The 18834-nt window shown below is 44.2% G+C and overlaps 1 protein-coding gene across 8 annotated transcripts in view; it reads left to right on the top strand.

Moving 5' to 3' along the window:
- The window catches only part of HERC4 (HECT and RLD domain containing E3 ubiquitin protein ligase 4), a 193660-nt gene that overhangs the window by 45079 nt on the left and 129747 nt on the right, over positions 1 to 18834 (top strand). For all 8 annotated transcript variants that reach the window (XM_085881932.1, XM_085881927.1, XM_085881929.1 and 5 more), the window contains 2 exons: positions 5642 to 5718; positions 16889 to 17110. In XM_085881932.1, coding sequence (XP_085738058.1) covers positions 5642 to 5718; positions 16889 to 17110 — 299 coding nt within the window. The remainder of the gene's footprint in view (positions 1 to 5641; positions 5719 to 16888; positions 17111 to 18834) is intronic.

Raw genomic sequence — 18834 nt, 5'->3', positions numbered from 1 at the left:
ACATATTGCACACGAGCAGTGAATATAAGTTTGTTAATTTCTAATCGATAGGTCACATGGTTTGGCAGCCATGTTGGATTGAAGGATTTATATTAATTAATGTTTACTCTGGAACCGCTGCTTCTATATATATGCAAAACTTCACAATTATAATTTAGCTGACATGTGAAACGTGGGTTTAAAATTTCAACCCAATCAGCCACACTGTTTGGCAGCCAGAATTATTTAATTAATTGAATCTGAGAACTTTTAGATTTTTTTTTTTTCCAGAGGGCTCACTTGGCTGCACCTGAATGCGTTTGAGGGTACAGGAATAGCAATTCAATTGATACCGACAATGTCCCCAGGAAAAAGGGCTAACTGCATACGTAAGAACTAGATTGAACACTTTGTGCTACCCGGTTCGTAACTCGTCTGTCCCGCGCTGTATCGAAGCAGGGCTGTATTTGTATCACCATGAAATAATGTTTTCTCTGGATCCACTTATCCTATCGAAGCGAAACTTTGCAACTATCATCGACAGAAAGTCTCACGTTGTATCAAAGGCGGATGTCTGGCTACCCGGTCATCACTGCCAGCAGTTATAAAGTGGCAGTTATAGTTTTTTACCCCCCACCGTGTGGCGGAAGGGGGATATTACTGTCACCCGGGTCATCTGTCCGGCTGTCCGTCCGTCCGTCCGGCTAGCTGGGCGTCAACATTTATTTCAATGGCGGGGGATTCCCCATCTCTGATGGGTATATTTTATTATTATTATTATTATTATTATTATTATTATTATTATTATTTGCGAATTACGACATCTGATAATAAGTGAAATTTTTTTTTTTGAATGGTAAAAATAAATTGTCCCTTTTAAGCAATAAATAAATCTGGATGCATTTCCCAGCTAATTGTAAACAAGAATCACTGCTCACCTTCATTCTTTCATTCCTCTTTTTCCCCACCTTTGGAACAAACTCCCACACACTCTTCAATCCCACTCTTCCCTCCACGTCTTCAAAACAGCCGTTCACCACCATCTCTTATCTTCCCCCATCCAAAACCATGATCTTTTCTACCGCCGTTAATCCACCCCAAACCCACTTCCTCATATTCCCTGCTTTCCTTCCTGAAAGTCCCTGTCGTGTCCATCTTGTTTACCCTGTGTACCCTGCCCCATCCCTCTCCCTTCCACAGATCTCATGTCTTCTCCACTGTTTTGTGCTTACCTCTCCCTCCCTCTTGCCTCATGCTCCCCTTGTTATACATTATGTGTGTTAGCTCTTATACGAGCCTTGACATTATATATATATATATATATATATATATATATATATATATATATATATATATACATATATATATATATATACATATATATGAAGAAGCTATATCTTGTCTTTGTGTTTTCCTAATTGGGAGTAAAACAATGCTGATGGCAAACTGGTAAACCAAGAATACTTCTGTGCTCTGCTTTACCGAGTCATTATTGCAACATGAATGAAGAAGTTGTCTTGATTGCGTTGATATTTGTCAGCAGACAGGGAGAACAATTGATGAAATGAACAGGATGTTGATTGAGGTATGTTAAGCACTGTGAGAAGTGAGAAGCTGGCATTTTGGGTGTTGACTTCGTCAGAATGGGTCTCTTCTCTTTTTTTCTTTTTTTTTTGCATTTTTTTTGTTTTGCATTTTATTTTCCACTTCATCCCATGTCCCCACTTTGCAGAAGGTTTCTTGTTTTCTGATGAAGGGTTAATGCCTGAAACGGCACCTTCTCCCTTGCTTCCCACGGTGATTCGCATATCTCGATCAACATTCTGTTTATCTCCCTCGTGGGCACTCCCGCCTTTCTCGGGTCACCTTTTTTGGGCAGTGACTGCTGCACATTCTTGAAATGCACTTTATAAATTTTGTCGTTTTTTAAACAAATTTTATTGATCACAACATATCATACTCTATAATCATAAGATAAAGGAAGATGATTTGTAATTAATGTTGTAATCACCGCTGTTGAAGATGAAGAATCGAGAGGAATACGATTTGTCGTGAGGTGAGGAAACCGTGTGATAGATGCAGCGCCTTGTAGATGGACCATTGCTTGCTGACATGGATATATGCGATAACACCCAATTGATCAGTGCTGCGACCAATCAACAAGTCAATAAAGGTGACATAGCGACAGCCACACAACCTCCTTATTATAGTAGGATGCATTGTTGCAACATGGTATACCTAATCGGATACTCAAGAAGACTATATGCTCGTGTACACACACACACACACACACACACACACACACACACACACACACACACACACACACACACACACACACACACACACACACACACACACACACACACACACTCACTCTCTCTCATCAATGCACGTCGCAAATGACTGGTCAAACAAGAAAATTCAATAAGACTTCCTCAGCTTTAAATTAAAATATATCATTTGGAATGATAAAGATTACGTGTTTGCCAGCCGGGGGGCTACTTGGACCCGCTTCCCGATCATTAACCTTGAACCTGACAGGAGACTGTAAGGAAACCGTGGAGCAAAACTCCCGTACACGATTTGCATACCAGTGTCTAACCAATTGAGAAAGAGGAAAGTAAGCAGGTTGGAAACGAAACGTCATGTTAAATAAATAGCATGTATTTAAAAACGATGCAGTGTCACAAATGAAAGTCTTACCCTTATACACGTAAACCCCTGAGACAAACACCTTATCATGAAAACTACAGACACAAGCACCTCATTCACTCCAGGAAGTTAGATAAGGAAGGGTGATAAAAAGATAAAGAAGGCAGGGCTCGTTGGTGATCCCTCGCTCACCCGAAGCAAGCCTGTGGGCTTACGTGGTCCTAACGTGAAAATGGGAGGGGGGGGTGAAAGACGAGAGGGTGATGGGTTAATGTACTGTGTGGGAGAAATGCGGTGAATGCTTTATAATGCATAGAGGAAATCGTGAACACGTATCGGTACCCCTGCTCTGAACGACTCGAGGTGAAATTGTTGATGACTCTTTGTTTGTTCCGATCGAACAATTAGAAATGGGGAAAGCAAGAGAAATATCATGTAAAGAATTGTGTAATAGCCAGTCCATCCAGGAAATAGAGCTCTGAAGCTTGTCAGCACACCTTCCACAGCTCGCTCGTTCGCTTCCAGCAGAACCCGTCCGTGCGGATGTTCGCATTCACCCGGCTCGCTCTTTGATGACTTCTCCAGCTCTTTTGATTCCCTGGAGGCAACACAGCCACGTGCTCTGGAATACCCGAACTTATAAAGCTTTTGTCAGAGGTGCGGTCTGGGGATGGGCAGCTCAAGTGCAGCCTCCTGGTTGGCATGCCGATGTAGCCAGGCAGCTTCCATTGGCTGTGCTCTTGGCTCCGTGTTGGAGTCTACGGCAGACCCATCCTGTCTGCGATGGCGAACTCTCTTGAGAGGATTGTTCTTTGTTCAGACGCTTTCTCCTGTTGAAGAGGTTCGCACCCCCTGGTCCGTACCACTTTATTCCGATGGCTATTGGATTTGTAATGAAATGTGTGGGGGAAGGAAAAAGAAAGATGAATATAAGAGGGATGGGGAGAGAAAGATAAGGGATATAAGAAGAGGGGATATGGTGATGGGTTACAGAGGCAATTCAAACCTGATACACAAACACAACGCATTTCCCTGTCCACTGATATGAGGGGAAAGGTAATCAATCTATCAAAACAAAATACGACTGAAATAGCTATAAACTCCAGGGTTCATATGCCTGGTGTTGGCTTAATGGTTAAGTTGGCGGGCTTTGGATCCGAGGGTCCTAAGTTCAAATCCCGCTCAGCTGTTGAATTAATACCAGGTGGGGTTAACTCTGCCTGTCATCCTTCCGAGGTCGGCAAAATGAGTGTCAGCATGCTGGTATACTGTGTCAGAGTGGCGACCCGTCCAGGATTGTGTCCAATAGCCAAGGAGACTGCTTAAGCAGCACCAACGCTCTGCACAGAGTATGGTCCCAATATCTTCTCCTCCTCCTCCAGGGTTCCTCCATGTGTTGGATGTAACTCCTGGGGTCTTCATGCATGCAGGTCGCAAATGACTGGTCAGACAAGAAAATTCAATGAGACTTCCTCAGCTTTAAGTGAAACTATGTCGTTTGGAATGATGAAGATCGATTGAATGAAATATTTGCATCATCCTGTTTGACAATACTGGGCAACAAAAAAAAACTTTTTGTCCACTATGCAGGTATTCTTTGCTAAATCTGAAGTCAGAATTTAGCTAGCATGGCAAGTTTTCGAAATATGTATCTGTAGTAATGATACCCAGCATGCTGTATTCGACACATTTTTGCTCATCACCACATTGTACATGTAATTACTTTCGCATCATCATTGGCACGCCAAAAGGCATTCCCTTCCTTTTGCCACTCAACCACTGGATAAGCCCCGAGTTGCACACATGGCAGCAAACATGAGGTGCCCAGCTCTTGTTTTGGTCTCCAACTTTACGTTCAAAATAATACTTGAAAGCAGCTTTCACCCTTTTGGTAATGTTCTTGTGCTGGCTGTGTGAAGTGTATTTCCCACAGATATAACAAAAGTTATCAGGATGATTCACACAGCCTCGCCTATTCATGATGCCTGTAGTAACATATGCCTAACCTGAAAATATACAGAAAAATATATTTGGTTATAACCTGAAAATATTGAGATACTATTAGCATGATTGAATTCCAAACTTGATACATTTTAAAATATATACATTACATTTAAACATTTTAGAATCAAGTTATTAACTCCTCTCAGCACGGAAGCGGCATGCAAAATTGTAATGCTGCCACGTGGAAAGTTTTACTTAAAAATTGATAGCTTGGTCAGTTTTCATCCATTTTTAATAATTTAAAGTGCATTCTAAAGCTCTTTTTATGAGAAATAATATTCTACAATAGTTGTATTGCTATAATTGAAACCAAAAATACAAAAAAAATAATTTATGATCACTCAAAATCACCCACCAGTGCAAGCTACTGTAATTGGACCATATGTATAACTCAAAATCCTGACGTGCTGAGAAAATTCTGACTTCAGAATCAGAATCGGCATACTCTATTTAGTCGAGAACATATCGCGGGTTGAGAGACATAATGTTGTAACTGCATTTCTGGCGAAACCGAATAAAATGGCTCTCATGTCTTTCAACACCATATTTATCTTTCATTAGCGATTTGCAGGAAATGGGAAATTTTCAGTTCCAACATTATGTCTCTCAACCCGCGAAATATGGTGTTGAAAGACATGAGAGCCATTTTATTCAAACCCGCCAAAAATGCAGTTACAATATTATGTCTCTCAACCCGCAATATTATGTTTCCACCCCAGTAACAAAATCTTTGTTGTCCAGTGAAATCAAAGCCTTCTACATTTTACCTACACATGTACATTTATCGTTGCTTTTTCATATATCTTTTGTTTGTGATTGTCTACATCACCTGATGCAATAAACATGCAAGCTGCATGGTGAATATGCATCACAAGTCTGAGAAAAACATATTTTGTTTTAAAATGTTTCATTTTCTGCAAGTTCTACAAAGGACTGAGTCGAGTCTCCACTATGCGATGTATTTTTCTTTTTTTATTATTAATTCATTTTTCTTTTTTTACAGGTTGGTGAAGAGCCTCTCAAATGTGCAGCTACTGCGGGTGGCCTGTGGTTCTAAACACTGTCTAGCACTTTCCAATGGTAAAGAACACAAAATGTTATTTTTGCCATCAAAAACTGTTTCTTCTTTGTTATAGCAAATCCAAATTTTGCAGAAGCTCATAGCAATGTATGAAATTTGATATTTGGCCATAAATATTGCAATATATGCCTGGTGTTGGCTTAATGGTTAGGGTGGTGGGCTTGGGATCCTAGGATCCTGAGTTCAAATCCCGCTCAGCTGTTGAATTAATACCAGTGGGGTCCTTCCGAGGTCGGCAAAATGATTGACAGTGTAGTGGTAGAGGGGCACAGGATTAGTGGCAAGCCACGTTCCAATAAATGATAGCTACCCAGCAGCTAAGCTGCCATATGCAAGAACAGATGTTTTTTTTTTTTCTCTGCTGCCTGACCTACATCACCTCAGTCTTCTTTACACTCATCTTCAGCCCATGCTTCCCAAATGCCTCCTTCCACTTCACCAGTACTTCCTGCATCTCCTACCTACTCCACCACAACAGTCAAATCATCTGCATACAACATCCTCCCTAGAATACCCCTCAGGTTTACCTTCCTGCTTGCCAATTTCATCACCATGATAAACAGGAGTTTGCTGAAAGCGCTTCCCTGCTTCAAACCGATGTTCACACTAAAGTCATCCTCGGACCAACCAAAACTCTTCCCTTCATTCCCTTGTACATCCCTTCCCTTCATTTGCGGTCCCAATGGATGGATGGATTGCAATGTGCATTGGAAGTAATGGTAAATTCACATTCTCCCTCCCCCCCCAACCATTGTAATTGTTGTTGGAAATATCACGTCTGCATGTACTGTGTGGTTACATGATTCACTGGAACTATTTTGAACTGGCCACGTTTTGTCCCACAGATCTGGTATTCAGTGACTCCCACCTTCCCCTTTCGAACTAAAAAAAAAAACAAAAAACATTTCATGATAATTTTATTATTGTTTTTATTATGACATCTGTGTGCCTCTCTGGGATCGTTACCATCACCACCAAGGAGGCATGATCCATTCCAGACAGATTGCCAGGGAGTGGTGCGCAATTAAAGTTGAGCTTCTGTTTGTGAATTCCTCAGCCAAAGTTGCATGGAGTTGAGCGTTGAAGTCATGCTAGAGATTTGGAGCTAACAGCAGACTTGGTACAGTGAGATGGGCATCAGCCCAATCACCCAGAGCCAGCACCAATGGTGTGCGAGCCATCCAGCCATAGGTGCTGAACAAGCTTGCCGGCGGCCATTATCACCCGTCGCTATCTTTTATCTCCTTATTTTCACCCCAGCAATTTTTAGTTATTTCGCTTCTATCCTGCCATTCCTGACAGACTTTCCATTGTATACGGGTGGATCTGTGATTATAGCAGGTATTGTTTATAATCAGTGAGTACATGTTTTGTGCCTGTCTTTAATTGAAACTTCCATCGGGATTCTTGGCTTGTGTCCACTTCGTATATTATTAAATGTATATGTGCTTGTGTATCATCATCATCATCCTTATGCATCACATGATACTGGCTCTGCCAGGTGGGCAGCGGTTTGGAAGCGTGGTCCGGCTCGGTCGTTTGAATGTGGGATCAATGTGGGGGAGAGAGGTTGAGGTGTTGGAGATGATGCAGAGAAGGAGGTTGGAAGTGTTGTGTGTTCAGGAGACCAAATATAAAGGATACAGGGTGAGGAGGTTGGTAAGAGGGTACAAGCTGTTGCATGGGGATGGAAGGAGTAATGGCGAGGAATAATAGTATTGGAAGAGATCAACAAGCAGGTGGTCAGAATGGGAAGATGGGAGGGATGGATAGTTATGGCATGTTTGGTGATACAGAGGCAAATTATGTGTTGTATTGGTGTTTGGGCCTCAAACGGGAAGCACTGGGGCAGAGAAGCAAAAATTCAGGGACACACTTGAGATGATGATTATGGGAATGGTTGAGTTGGAGGTGATGCTGTGCATTGCGTGGGACTTTAATGTGCACATGGGAGTAGTGGAGCCAGGTGAAGATGAATGTGTTGGTAAATTTGGTTGGGGAAAGAAGAATAGAGATGGTTGAGAGCTGGTGGAACTGATGGTGAGGAATGGGATGGCCATAGCTGGTTCATTCTTTCCCAAGTGGGAAAGCCACACGATTACCTTCAGGAGTGGACAGCATAGTACAGAACTGGAATTAGTGGTGGTAAGGAACCAACAGTTGTGGAGGGTTAAGGATTCTAAGGCAGTGGCAGGAGAGCATGTTACAACCCAGCACAAGCCTGTGGTGTTTGTGGTATGGATGAAGAATAGGATGGAGGTTAAGAGCAGGGGTCGGAAGATTATTAGGTGGGGGAAGTGAAGGGGCAATGTCATCATACAGTTCAAGGAGAGGGTGAGGGCCAGGTATGAACAACTTCGCAAAGTGGAAGTTTTGGAGGAGGAGTGGAAGAAGTAGGGGAATTGCAGAAGTTTTGTGTGGAAGGATGTCAGGAAAGGGTGCATCAGCTAGGGATAGAAACCATGGTGGATGGGGGTTAGATAGTGTTAGATAAACAGCATAGATGGGGGAAGGCAGTTGGTAAAGAAGAGGTTTGTAAGAGGATAAAGGAGATCAACGTTCGAGGTTGGCACCCGGATGCGAGGCTGCTGCATGTATATGACCAAAAGAAGAAGGCAGCAAGGAGAGCTGTGGATCAGGAAAGGAATGATTTGGAAGAGGATGGTCTGAAGAAGATTTATAAATTGGCTTGTGAAAGGGATGAGGGTAGTCAGGACATGTGGGGGGGGGGGTGGTGGTGATTAAGGATCGGTGCAGGGGGTTAGTGACAGGAGGTCGTATTGATGGTGTGGGAAGAATATTTTGTGGAGCTGTTGAACCAGGGAGGTGGTGGTGGGGAGCTGGAGCAACTGTTTTTAGAGGGGAGAGTGGAGTTGGTGGAGATAATGGAGGAGGAAGAGGTGCAGACAGTATTGAAGAGGATGAAGAAGGGAAGAGCACCATGCATTGATGAGGTATGTACAGAGATGGTAATTGCAGTGGGAGAAGTTGGAGCCAGTTGGAAGAAGAGGCTGTTGAATATATATGTATGAGAGAGGGTTCAGTTACATCGGATTGGAGGACAGGGTTAATTGTGCCGATATGGAAGGGGAAGGGCAATGTTGAAGACCCCGGGAGGTTCAGGGGTGTTATGCTCCTTAGTCATGTCATGAAGGCGCTGGAGACGACTGAATGGAAGGATTAGCAAGAGTGGGGGGATGGAGTTTGGAGAAGAGCAGCAGTGGTTTAGAAAGGGTAACGGGCCATTGATGGAAGCTCATGCTGAGACTGCTGGTGAAGAAGAAGTTGGAGGTGCAAGGTGAAATTGTATTGGGAATTGTGGACCTTGAGAAGGCCTACGGCACTGTCCCGAGAGAGATGGTGATGGCTACACTGAGATAGATGAGAGTGCCGGAAGCAGAAGTTAAGTTGGTGGAAGGGATGGGGATGTACAAGGGAATGAAGGGAAGAGTTTTGGTTGGTCCGAGGATGACTTCAGTGTGAACATCGGTTTGAAACAGGGAAGCACTTTCAGCCTACTCCTGTTTATCATGGTGATTAAATTGGTAAGCAGGAAGGTAAAAATGAGGGGTATTCCAGGGAGGATGTTGTATGCAGACGATTTGATTGTTGTGGTGGAGTTGGCAGTTGATGCAGGAAGTACTGGTGAAGTGGAAGGAGGCATTTAGTAAGCATGGGCTGAAGATGAGTGTGAAGAAGACTGAGGTGATTTAGGTCAGGCAGCAGAGAAAAAAAACATCTGTTCTTGCGTATGGCAGCTTGGCTGCCGGGTAGCTTTAATTTATTGGAACGTGTCTTACCACTAATCCTGTGCCCCACCACCAGTACACTGTCACTCATTTTGCCGACCTCGGAACGATGACAGGCTGAGTCGACCCCACCTGGTGTTTATTCAGCAGCCTACGGGGCTCAAACTCAGGACTCTAGAATCCCAAGCCAGCCACCTTAACCACTAAGACAACACCAGGCTTAGAAAATAAATGAATATTAGGTTAGAGGGGAAGGAGATTAGACAGGAAAATAGATTTATGTATCTGGGGGGAACAGTGATTGGGGATGGTAAGTTCGAGGTAGAGGTGTGGATGTGGATTCAGGTGGGTGTCAATGTGTAGAGGAGAGTGTTGGGAGTAATGGCACACACAACATCAGAACCTTCCCTTGCAATTTCCTTGATATCTTTCTCTCCAACGCCGGCCTCCCTTTATGGCCTAGAGATTGTGGCATTGATAGACAAAATACCAGAGGCTGCAGGTTTGCGAGAACAAGTCAGGAAATTGCGGGAGTGAAGAGGGTGGATAGAAAGAGGATGGATGAACTGAGGTAGGAGAAGAGGGTGGATAGATGAACCACCGCCGTCGGTTCGGTTATAACGCCGGCTGGTTCGGCACAGGCCTCGGGTCACGCGCCTCAAATCGCGATACCAACATACCCCTGGACCTTACCAGTTGGGGAAATGGACCCCGATTATAGACTGGTTTTGTCAGATACGGAGCGAATTCTGCCAGTCTGTAACCATTTTGGTTTTCATATCCAAATTGAGCGGATCGTTCCTCGGCGTGGCATGAATTATTTCAAAGCGGCAACTTCATACGAATCAGCCAGATTTCTTGGGGACATCGGGGAACACGACACAAGCAAAGCATTCACGACAATGTTATAATTAATCTATAACCCGTTCTTAACTAGGGAGCTATGGGTTTCAAAGGGGACCCTAAGGTGATAAACCTTAAACGACATGCAGACAAGACACGGACAGCATGCAGACAAGACACAGAGTACTTGGTGATGTTTCATGGACGAGAGGAAAGTGTCAAAAGCACGAATGTGGCTCGTGACAAGCCAATGTCCACGGATTTGAGCTCCCAAGCTCGAGCACGCCGCGTGGCAAAATGGTGCTCATCCATGTGACGCAGCCCTCACGCACGCAGCCTCGGCGTGTTCAGACCCCGCGAGGCCGACTGCACGAGAGCGAAAGATCGATGGTGGGTTTCAGCTGGTTTCTCACAAGGTCCAGTATACAAGTCCAGGCCTGGCCTGTTCACCAGACAAGGCCAAATTGAGGTGTTGGGCTCTGCAGGCTGGGTCCATGGGATTCCAAGACGTCGTCGAGCCGTGAGGTGAGTAGGGATAGTCAGAGGCTCCGTCACTGGACTCCGGATGAACCTGTCACTGTGCTCCTCACAAAAGTCGATCGCGCCCCACCTCGGCGCTCAGATCACAGACTCGGCACGCTCAGGTTCAGTTTTTCTCCCGGCAGATTCACCCTGCCTTTCCTTTGCTCGCTCACCTCGAAGCCCACTGCAGTTTTACTTCTTCAGTTTCACTTCTCCTTTTTGGCCCTCGCTCGCCTCAAAGCCGACTGCTGACTCACACACAGCCAGCCCTATTCAGCCGGTCGCGCCACACTGGCGCTCAGTTTCACCACCCTCTTCCCGGCGCTCCTGCAGTCTTTTCCTTCACTCGCTCGCCTCAAAACCGACTGCCCAACTCGGTGCTCTCAGTTTTACCACTCCCAATCACAGACTCGGTGTGCTCAGGTTCAGCTTCTCTCCTGACAGATTCAACACTGCCTTTCCTTCACTCGCTCGCCTTGAAGCCCACTAGCTCCTCCCTTCAGTTTCACTTCCTTCTCTAGGCCACTCCCCCTCTCAGCGCTGGGCGGGGACTATTGTCCGGAGAGAGGAAGGAAGAAGAAGAACCTCTCGGTCCACCACCAATGTACCAACGATGAACAGCCTCTTACACCTCCCGACACACATGTAGCGTCCATTTACCGAACAACCTGGATAAACATGCATTTAATGGGGGATCTGTGCTAATCCTATATTTATTAACACACTAAGGGCCATTTCCGCAACAATATGATTGACTCAGCATGGGGAATATTGGTTGACAATTTCAACATCGTTGGTCACATGGTCTCGCAGCCATGTTGGACAAAAAAACCTTATCTGATCAATGCGAAACTCCAAAGACATGATCGGCCACCCATTCTGAATTTGATTTGGTAATGAGGATGTCATGAGTCAGGTGTCCAATCGAAGTAGGATTGCATCGAATAGGGGCGGCTTTTTTTTCTTTTTTCACCATAGATGCGATTACTCATGTAAAATATTTTTGTGATGACTACGATGTCATAGGTCACATGGTGTGGCAGCCATTTTGGAAAAAAGGAAAAACTTTGGACCTCTGTATCTCCGAAACTGCTCCATGGGAAATATTGAAACTTGGCACATGTGAAGTACTCCCCATGGGAAACAAGGGTGATTTTATTTTGGATCGTCTTACGTGACTTCATTATGACCTCATCATTGCATATGTCAAACTTTATCCGATCAGAATGAAAATTTTTGAGGGTCATCTAGGGATAAATTGCGATTGGAAAAAATTGATGATGTCATCGGTCATGTGGCTTGGCAACCTTATTGTTTTTAACATAAAACCTTCAAAAATCATCTCCAAAACTGCTGAACAGATTATGGCGAATCTTTACAGGTATGATCGCCTATCCATGAGGAACAAAAAGTTCTGCACCTATGATGTCATCGGTCACATGGTTTGGTAGCAATGATATTTTGAAGAATAAACCTCTCTCCCTCCTCAAAATCCTGGTGGCATCTAATCAAATCTGTTTCTGGTGTATGTTCCCCCTCCATCCCCTCCCTTACCTCAAATGGCAGCACTGCTGATACCACACGTGGAAAAGCTGAATGCCTAAACTCGGTGTTTGCAGCAAAATGTTGTGTCCAAAACCCATCATTTTTCTCGACCCACCTTAACCAGTCGCACCCAACTGTCCCTGGACTCTGTGTCCTTTTCTCCTGATAAGGTTGAGAGCTTGCTGTCAAACCTCGACTCAGATTCTGCAACCGGTCCAGACGGCATCAGCCCACGTGTCCTCAAAGCCTCCTCTTCTGCTCTTGCTCACCCTCTCTCTGTTCTATTCACCCTCTCATTTGCTCAAGGCCATCTGCCATCTGCTTGGAAATCAGCAAACATCACTGCCTTGCACAAAAAAGGTGCAAAAACAGATCCCTGCAACGACAGACCAATCAGCCTAATCCCAATCATCAGCAAGGTTATGGAATCCATCATCGCTTCAGACATCAAATCCTTCCTCTTCTCCAATGGCTTGATTTCTGATCATCAATTTGGTTTCAGACCAGGTCACTCTACCCTTGATATGCTGCTTCTGCTCTCCCAACAATGGATCGAAGCCCTCAATGCCAGACAGGAAATCAGAGCCGTATCCCTGGACATATCACGTGCTTTTGACACAGTCTGGCACCCTGCCCTGCTCACCAAACTCTCTTCCTATGGTATCCAAGGCCATCTCCACTCATGGCTCACAGACTTCCTCTCCTGTCGCAGTCACTGTGTGGCCCTAAATGGATTTCTTTCATCCCCCCTTCCTGTCCAGGCTGGAGTTCCTCAAGGTAGCGTTCTGGGCCCTGTTATTTTTCTGGTTTTCATCAATGATCTCTCCGACTCTCTGGAAAATCCTCTATATCTCTTTGCTGATGACTCCACCCTCTGCCGTACCATCAGTCATCCCTCAGACTGGTAAGCAGCAGCTTCTTCGCTCACTGCTGATCTGGATAAAATCACAAACTGGTCCAACACGTGGAACATGTCTTTCAATCCGGACAAATCTCACACTCTCACTATGTCTCTTAGAAAGGACCGTTTAGAACCCCCCCCCCCATCCACTTTCTCAACAATCCTCTGGAAGAAGTTCTTTCAAGCTTCTGGGTCTCACTATCTGCCATGACGTTTCCTGGGAAAGCCACATTTCAAACCTCGCCTCCAAAGCCAGTCGCCGACTGGGTATCATCCGTTGTGCAAAGTCCTTCCTCGGCCCACCTGAGCTCCTGACCATTTACAAAGCTTTTGTCCGCAGCCTGATGGAGTACTGCTCTCCCCTCTGGGCTGGTGCTCCTGTCTCCCACCTTTCTCGGCTTCACACTGTAGAAACCAAGGCATTTCGGATCATTGGCATCTCCCGCAATGAGGCTGAGTCTTTGGGCCTCTCACTCAATCACCGCAAGTTGGTCATTGGTCTTTCTGTCTTCTACCGTCTCCTCTCCAGCCTCGCCCCCCCCTGCTCTCTCTGCGATTTGTTCCCACCACATTTCCGCAGGGCGCTCAAGGTCCGCCAACAACCCCCTTCTGGTAAAACTACCAAAATCACGAATCACTGCTCACCTTCACTCTTTCATTCCTCTTTTTTCCCGCCTTTGGAATAAACTCCCTCACTCTATTCATTCCCATTCTTCCCTCCAGGCCTTCAAAACAGCTGTTCACCACCACCTCTTATCACCCCCCCATCCAAATCCTTGATCTTTTCTACCCCCGATAATCCACCCAAGCCCACCTCCTTGAAATTTCCTGCTTTCCTTCCTGAAAGTCCCTGTAATGTCCATCTTCTATTCCCCATGCACCCCGTCCCATCCCTCTCCCTTCCACGGATCTCCTAATGTCTCTGTTCCCCACTGTTTTGTCCTTCCCACTCCCTCCCCTCCTGTCTCATGCCCCCCTTGATGTGCGTTGTGTGTTAGCTCTCATACGGGCCTCGACAAGGAAAACAAAAAAAAAATTGAAATCTTCTTCTCCAGAACAGCTTGACAGATCGAGCGGAAACTTCACCTACATTTTCTCCAAGCCTTGGGGATGCCAGGTTGTTTACGAATAATAAATAGGTCACATGGTCTGGCAGCCATATTGGTTTGAACGAAATTCTTTAAAAAAATATTTCTCTTGAACCACTTCATCAATCGATGTGAAACGTCACTGTTATGATCTCGTGGAATAAATGCTTTAAATTTCAACCTGATCGTACACATCGTCTGGCAGCCAGAATTATTTAATATCTTGTATCTGGGTTCAGTGATTTTAATCAAACTTGGTACAAGAATGTATAATGATATGTCGGTGGAGGCATATCTGGCGACGTTGCGACGTCAAAGATTGTCATTCTAGTTTTATAAGCGATGAGAAGAAATAGGATGGTGTTGAGAAAATAGAAGCATGATACTTGGGAATATACCCAGGATAATAGGAAGATACACTTTCTATCTGACAGAATGCCATTCAGGCCTTGAACAATACGAAACGAATAGCACAAAGCAACAAACAAATCAACATGAAATATTGCACCGGTTACAACAGAAGCAACTGGACGAAGACACAACACAAACATGACAAATCCAGTTCGGAAAACTCAGCTTTATGAGCTTGAAAATGAGGAGCTCAGATTTCACCACACCGGCAAAAAAACAAAACAAAACAAAAAACCGAGCTGGAAGACCAAATTGTTAATTTTAAGTGTGGGGTTGCCATATTTGTCTCATTTGGTGGGAAGACAGCCAGGCATAGCAAGAACCATTGGGCTAGAGCAGGAAAAAAGCCTACACTCTGCTTGATTTAGCCAATCTCCGTCTGATCATTCTTGGGCAGGTCCTTACAGGAAGGTTGGCAAGTGGCCATTTTGTGTGCCTTGTCATATACAGTGGGGAGAACAAGTATTTGATACACTGCCGATTTTGCAGGTTTTCCCACTTACAAAGCACGTAGAGGTCTGTAATTTTTATCATAGGTACACTTCAACTGTGAAAGACGGAATCCAAAACAAAAATCCTGAAAATGACATTGTGTGATTTTTAAATCATTAATTTGCATTTTATTGCATGAAATAAGTATTTGATCACCGACCAACCAGTAAGAATTCCGGCTCTCACAGACCTGTTAGTTTTGTCTTTAAGAAGCCCTCCCATTCTCCACTCATTACCTGTATTAACTGCACCTGTTTGAACTCCTTATCTACATAAAAGACAGCTGTCCACACTCAATCAATCAGACTCCAAACTCTCTGCAATGGGAAAGACCAGAGAGCTGTCGAAGGACATCAGGGACCAAATTGTAGACTTGCACAAGGCTGGGATGGGCTACAGGACAATAGGCAAGCAGCTTGGTGAGAAGACAACAACTGTTGGCGCAATTATTAGAAAATGGAAGAAGTTCAAGATAACAGTCAATCTCCCTCGGTCTGGGGCTCCATGCAAGATCTCACCTCGTGGAGCCTCAATGATAATGAGAAAGGTGAGAGATCAGCCCAGAACTACACGGCAGGACCTGGTCAATGACCTGAAGAGAGCTGGCACCACAGTATCAAAGAAAACCATAAGTAACACACCATGCCGTCATGGATTAAAATCCTGCAGCGCACGCAAGGTCCTTATGCTCAAGCCAGCACATGTCAGGCCTGTCTGAAGTTTGCCAATGACCATCTGGATGATCCTGAGGTGGAATGGGAGAAGGTCATGTGGTTTGATGAGACCAAAATAGAGCTTTTTGGTTTAAACTCTACTCGCCGTGTTTGGAGGAAGAAGAAGGATGAGTACAACCCCAAGAACACCATCCCGACCGTGAAGCATGGAGGTGGAAACATCATTCTTTGGGGATGCTTTTCTGCAAAGGGGACAGGACGACTGCACCGTATTGAGGTGAGGATGGATGGGGCCAACAACCTCCTTCCCTCAACAAGAGCATTGGAGATGGGGCGTGGCTGGGTCTTCCAGCATGACAACGACCCGAAACACACAGCCAGGGCAACTAAGGAGTGGCTCCGTAAGAAGCATCTCAAGGTCCTGGAGTGGCCCAGCCAGTCTTCAGACCTGAACCCAATAGAAAATCTTTGGAGGGAGCTGAAAGCCTGTGTTGCCCAGCGACAGCCCTGAAACCTGAAGGATCTGGAGAAGATCTGAATGGAGGAGTGGGCCAAAATCCCTGCTGCAGTCTGTGCAAACCTGGTTAAGAACTACAGGAAACGTCTGATCTCTGTAATTGCAAACAAAGGCTTCTGTACCAAATATGAAGTTCTGTTTTTCTGATGTATCAAATACTTATTTCATGCAATAAAATGCAAATTAATTATTTTAAAATCATACAATGTGATTTTCAGGATTTTTGTTTTAGATTCCGTCTTTCACAGTTGAAGTGTACCGATGATAAAAATTACAGACCTCTACGTGCTTTGTAAGTGGGAAAACCTGCAAAATCGGCAGTGTATCAAATACTTGTTCTCCCCACTGTATGTAACAATTTATTTTCCTTTTGTTGTTGTTTTTGTGATATTGTTATTATGATTAAAAGATATCCGTTTGTGTGCAGATGGACAGTTGTTCAGCTGGGGGAGTAACCAGTATGGACAGTTGGGTCATGGCCGAGAAACAGACTCCACTGTTATGCCTCAATTGCTGCAGACCTTGGTTGGGATTCCCCTGGACCAGCTTATTGCCGGAGGATCCCACAGTCTTGTGCTCACGTTCTCTGGAGCTGTCTTCTCCTGGGGACGGAATCGTTTTGGACAACTTGGGCTCGGCGATGAAATAGGTACATTGTTCATGCTCCTGAGTTTATTTAAACATCTTTTTTTCTGCTTGGTAGTAGGTGAAACGTGTGATGCCATCTTGCGTGTCATGAAAGACATGATTGTTGAGGATTTTTTTTTTACCTCACTTGTCTAACATTTTTGTAATACAAGGTATTTATTGCTCTCGTGTATTGAAATTTTATGTTGCAATGAGTCGGTTGTCCTGCTTTCTTTGATATGCTCGTATTGTTACCTCGTCTCAAAACACTAATAATTTTGCACCTTGAGGGTTTTCCTATTAACATTTGCACAACCTTGTTTACCCAAGCTAAGAAGAAATTAGGTTGCCACTCGCATACTGACCGCGATCAGGGGTGAATCCAGGGGTGGGGGAGAAGGGGGTCCTTGAGGTCTGGACTCTTCTCCTTTTTTTTGGGTGGTGTTAAAAAAAAAAAGACAAATCCCCCAACAAACAAATACTGTATATTGTAATCTGTTTTTGTGGGTTTGTTTTGTGTTCATGTGTTTGACTTCTCTATACATGAACGGCCTCACAGAATTACTTGAAAACTGGTCGTTGTATTTGTTGCTGGTTTGAAAAAAAACAAAAGAAATGAATGACGATTGTTTGTGATTCCTGTATAAGTTCTACTACTGACGAATATTGATGAACAATCTGTCTTTCATGGACAAATTCAGATGCTACGGTTTAATTACTACGATAAACATGTTTCGGTTCAAGGGAGTTGAAAAACATTTGATGTTCATCTCCTCATTCTTATGTAATTGTTGACATGAATGACTCCATTGATAGAAAAGAAAACAATAATAAGCAATGACGAGACTCAACATGACACGAAACCTTCTCTTCTGAACACTGATGCTTGATGATGCTGATGGCGGGATTCAACCTGATGAAGCTGACATACCTCCTCCCCTTCCAAAGACAATCAAAAACAAGTAGTGTAATGGCAAACAGGTTATTGATGGGTTGATGTTCTGGCAGCATGACTTGCCACACCCACCATCACTAAGGGCAGAGGTGATAGATGGCATTGGTATTGGAATGGCAAAGACCAGTCAGTATGCACTCACTCTGACTTGATACGTTGCACATGCCAATGACGACATATTTCCCAACATCAGAACTTTAATCTGGATAGGATGCACTTTCATTTTTATACGCCATATATATATATATATATATATATATATATATATATATATATATATATATATATATATATATATATATATATATATATATATATATATATATATATATATATATATATATATATATATATATATATATATTGTTGTGGTTGACGAAATTCGCAAACCACCATTCAGGTCCCGTAGGTGAGATATCTCTGTAAGTATATGTGTAGTTAGCCCAAACCCGTTGTGTAGAGGGAATAAATGTCATTCATTCGGGCTGCGACCCTTTTAGATAGCCGTTTTTCTTTTACTATCTTTATTTTGGACCAACCGCCATTAGTACCACCACAACCACCACCACCGCATCTCGACAACCACAGCCACCTTCTCCAGAACCGCCTTCACAACATCCACCTTCTCCACAACCGCTTTCACACACCAACCACCAACCGCAACGCCGCTTCACAAAAACAGCAACGCCAACAGCCACGACCTTTACCGTCACAACTCGCCCTCGCAACCATCGCATCACCGCCATTCCCGCGCCGCTTGTGGGCACCGATACTGGATTCGTACAGGGCGC

The sequence above is a fragment of the Eptatretus burgeri genome, chromosome 5, assembly GCF_056783735.1.
Source record: "Eptatretus burgeri isolate ZD-2024b chromosome 5, Ebu_testis_v1, whole genome shotgun sequence".
In the NCBI taxonomy this organism is placed as follows: domain Eukaryota; kingdom Metazoa; phylum Chordata; class Myxini; order Myxiniformes; family Myxinidae; genus Eptatretus; species Eptatretus burgeri.
The sequence above is the reverse complement of the archived record's forward strand: the minus strand, read 5'-3'. Positions and strand labels throughout refer to the sequence as shown.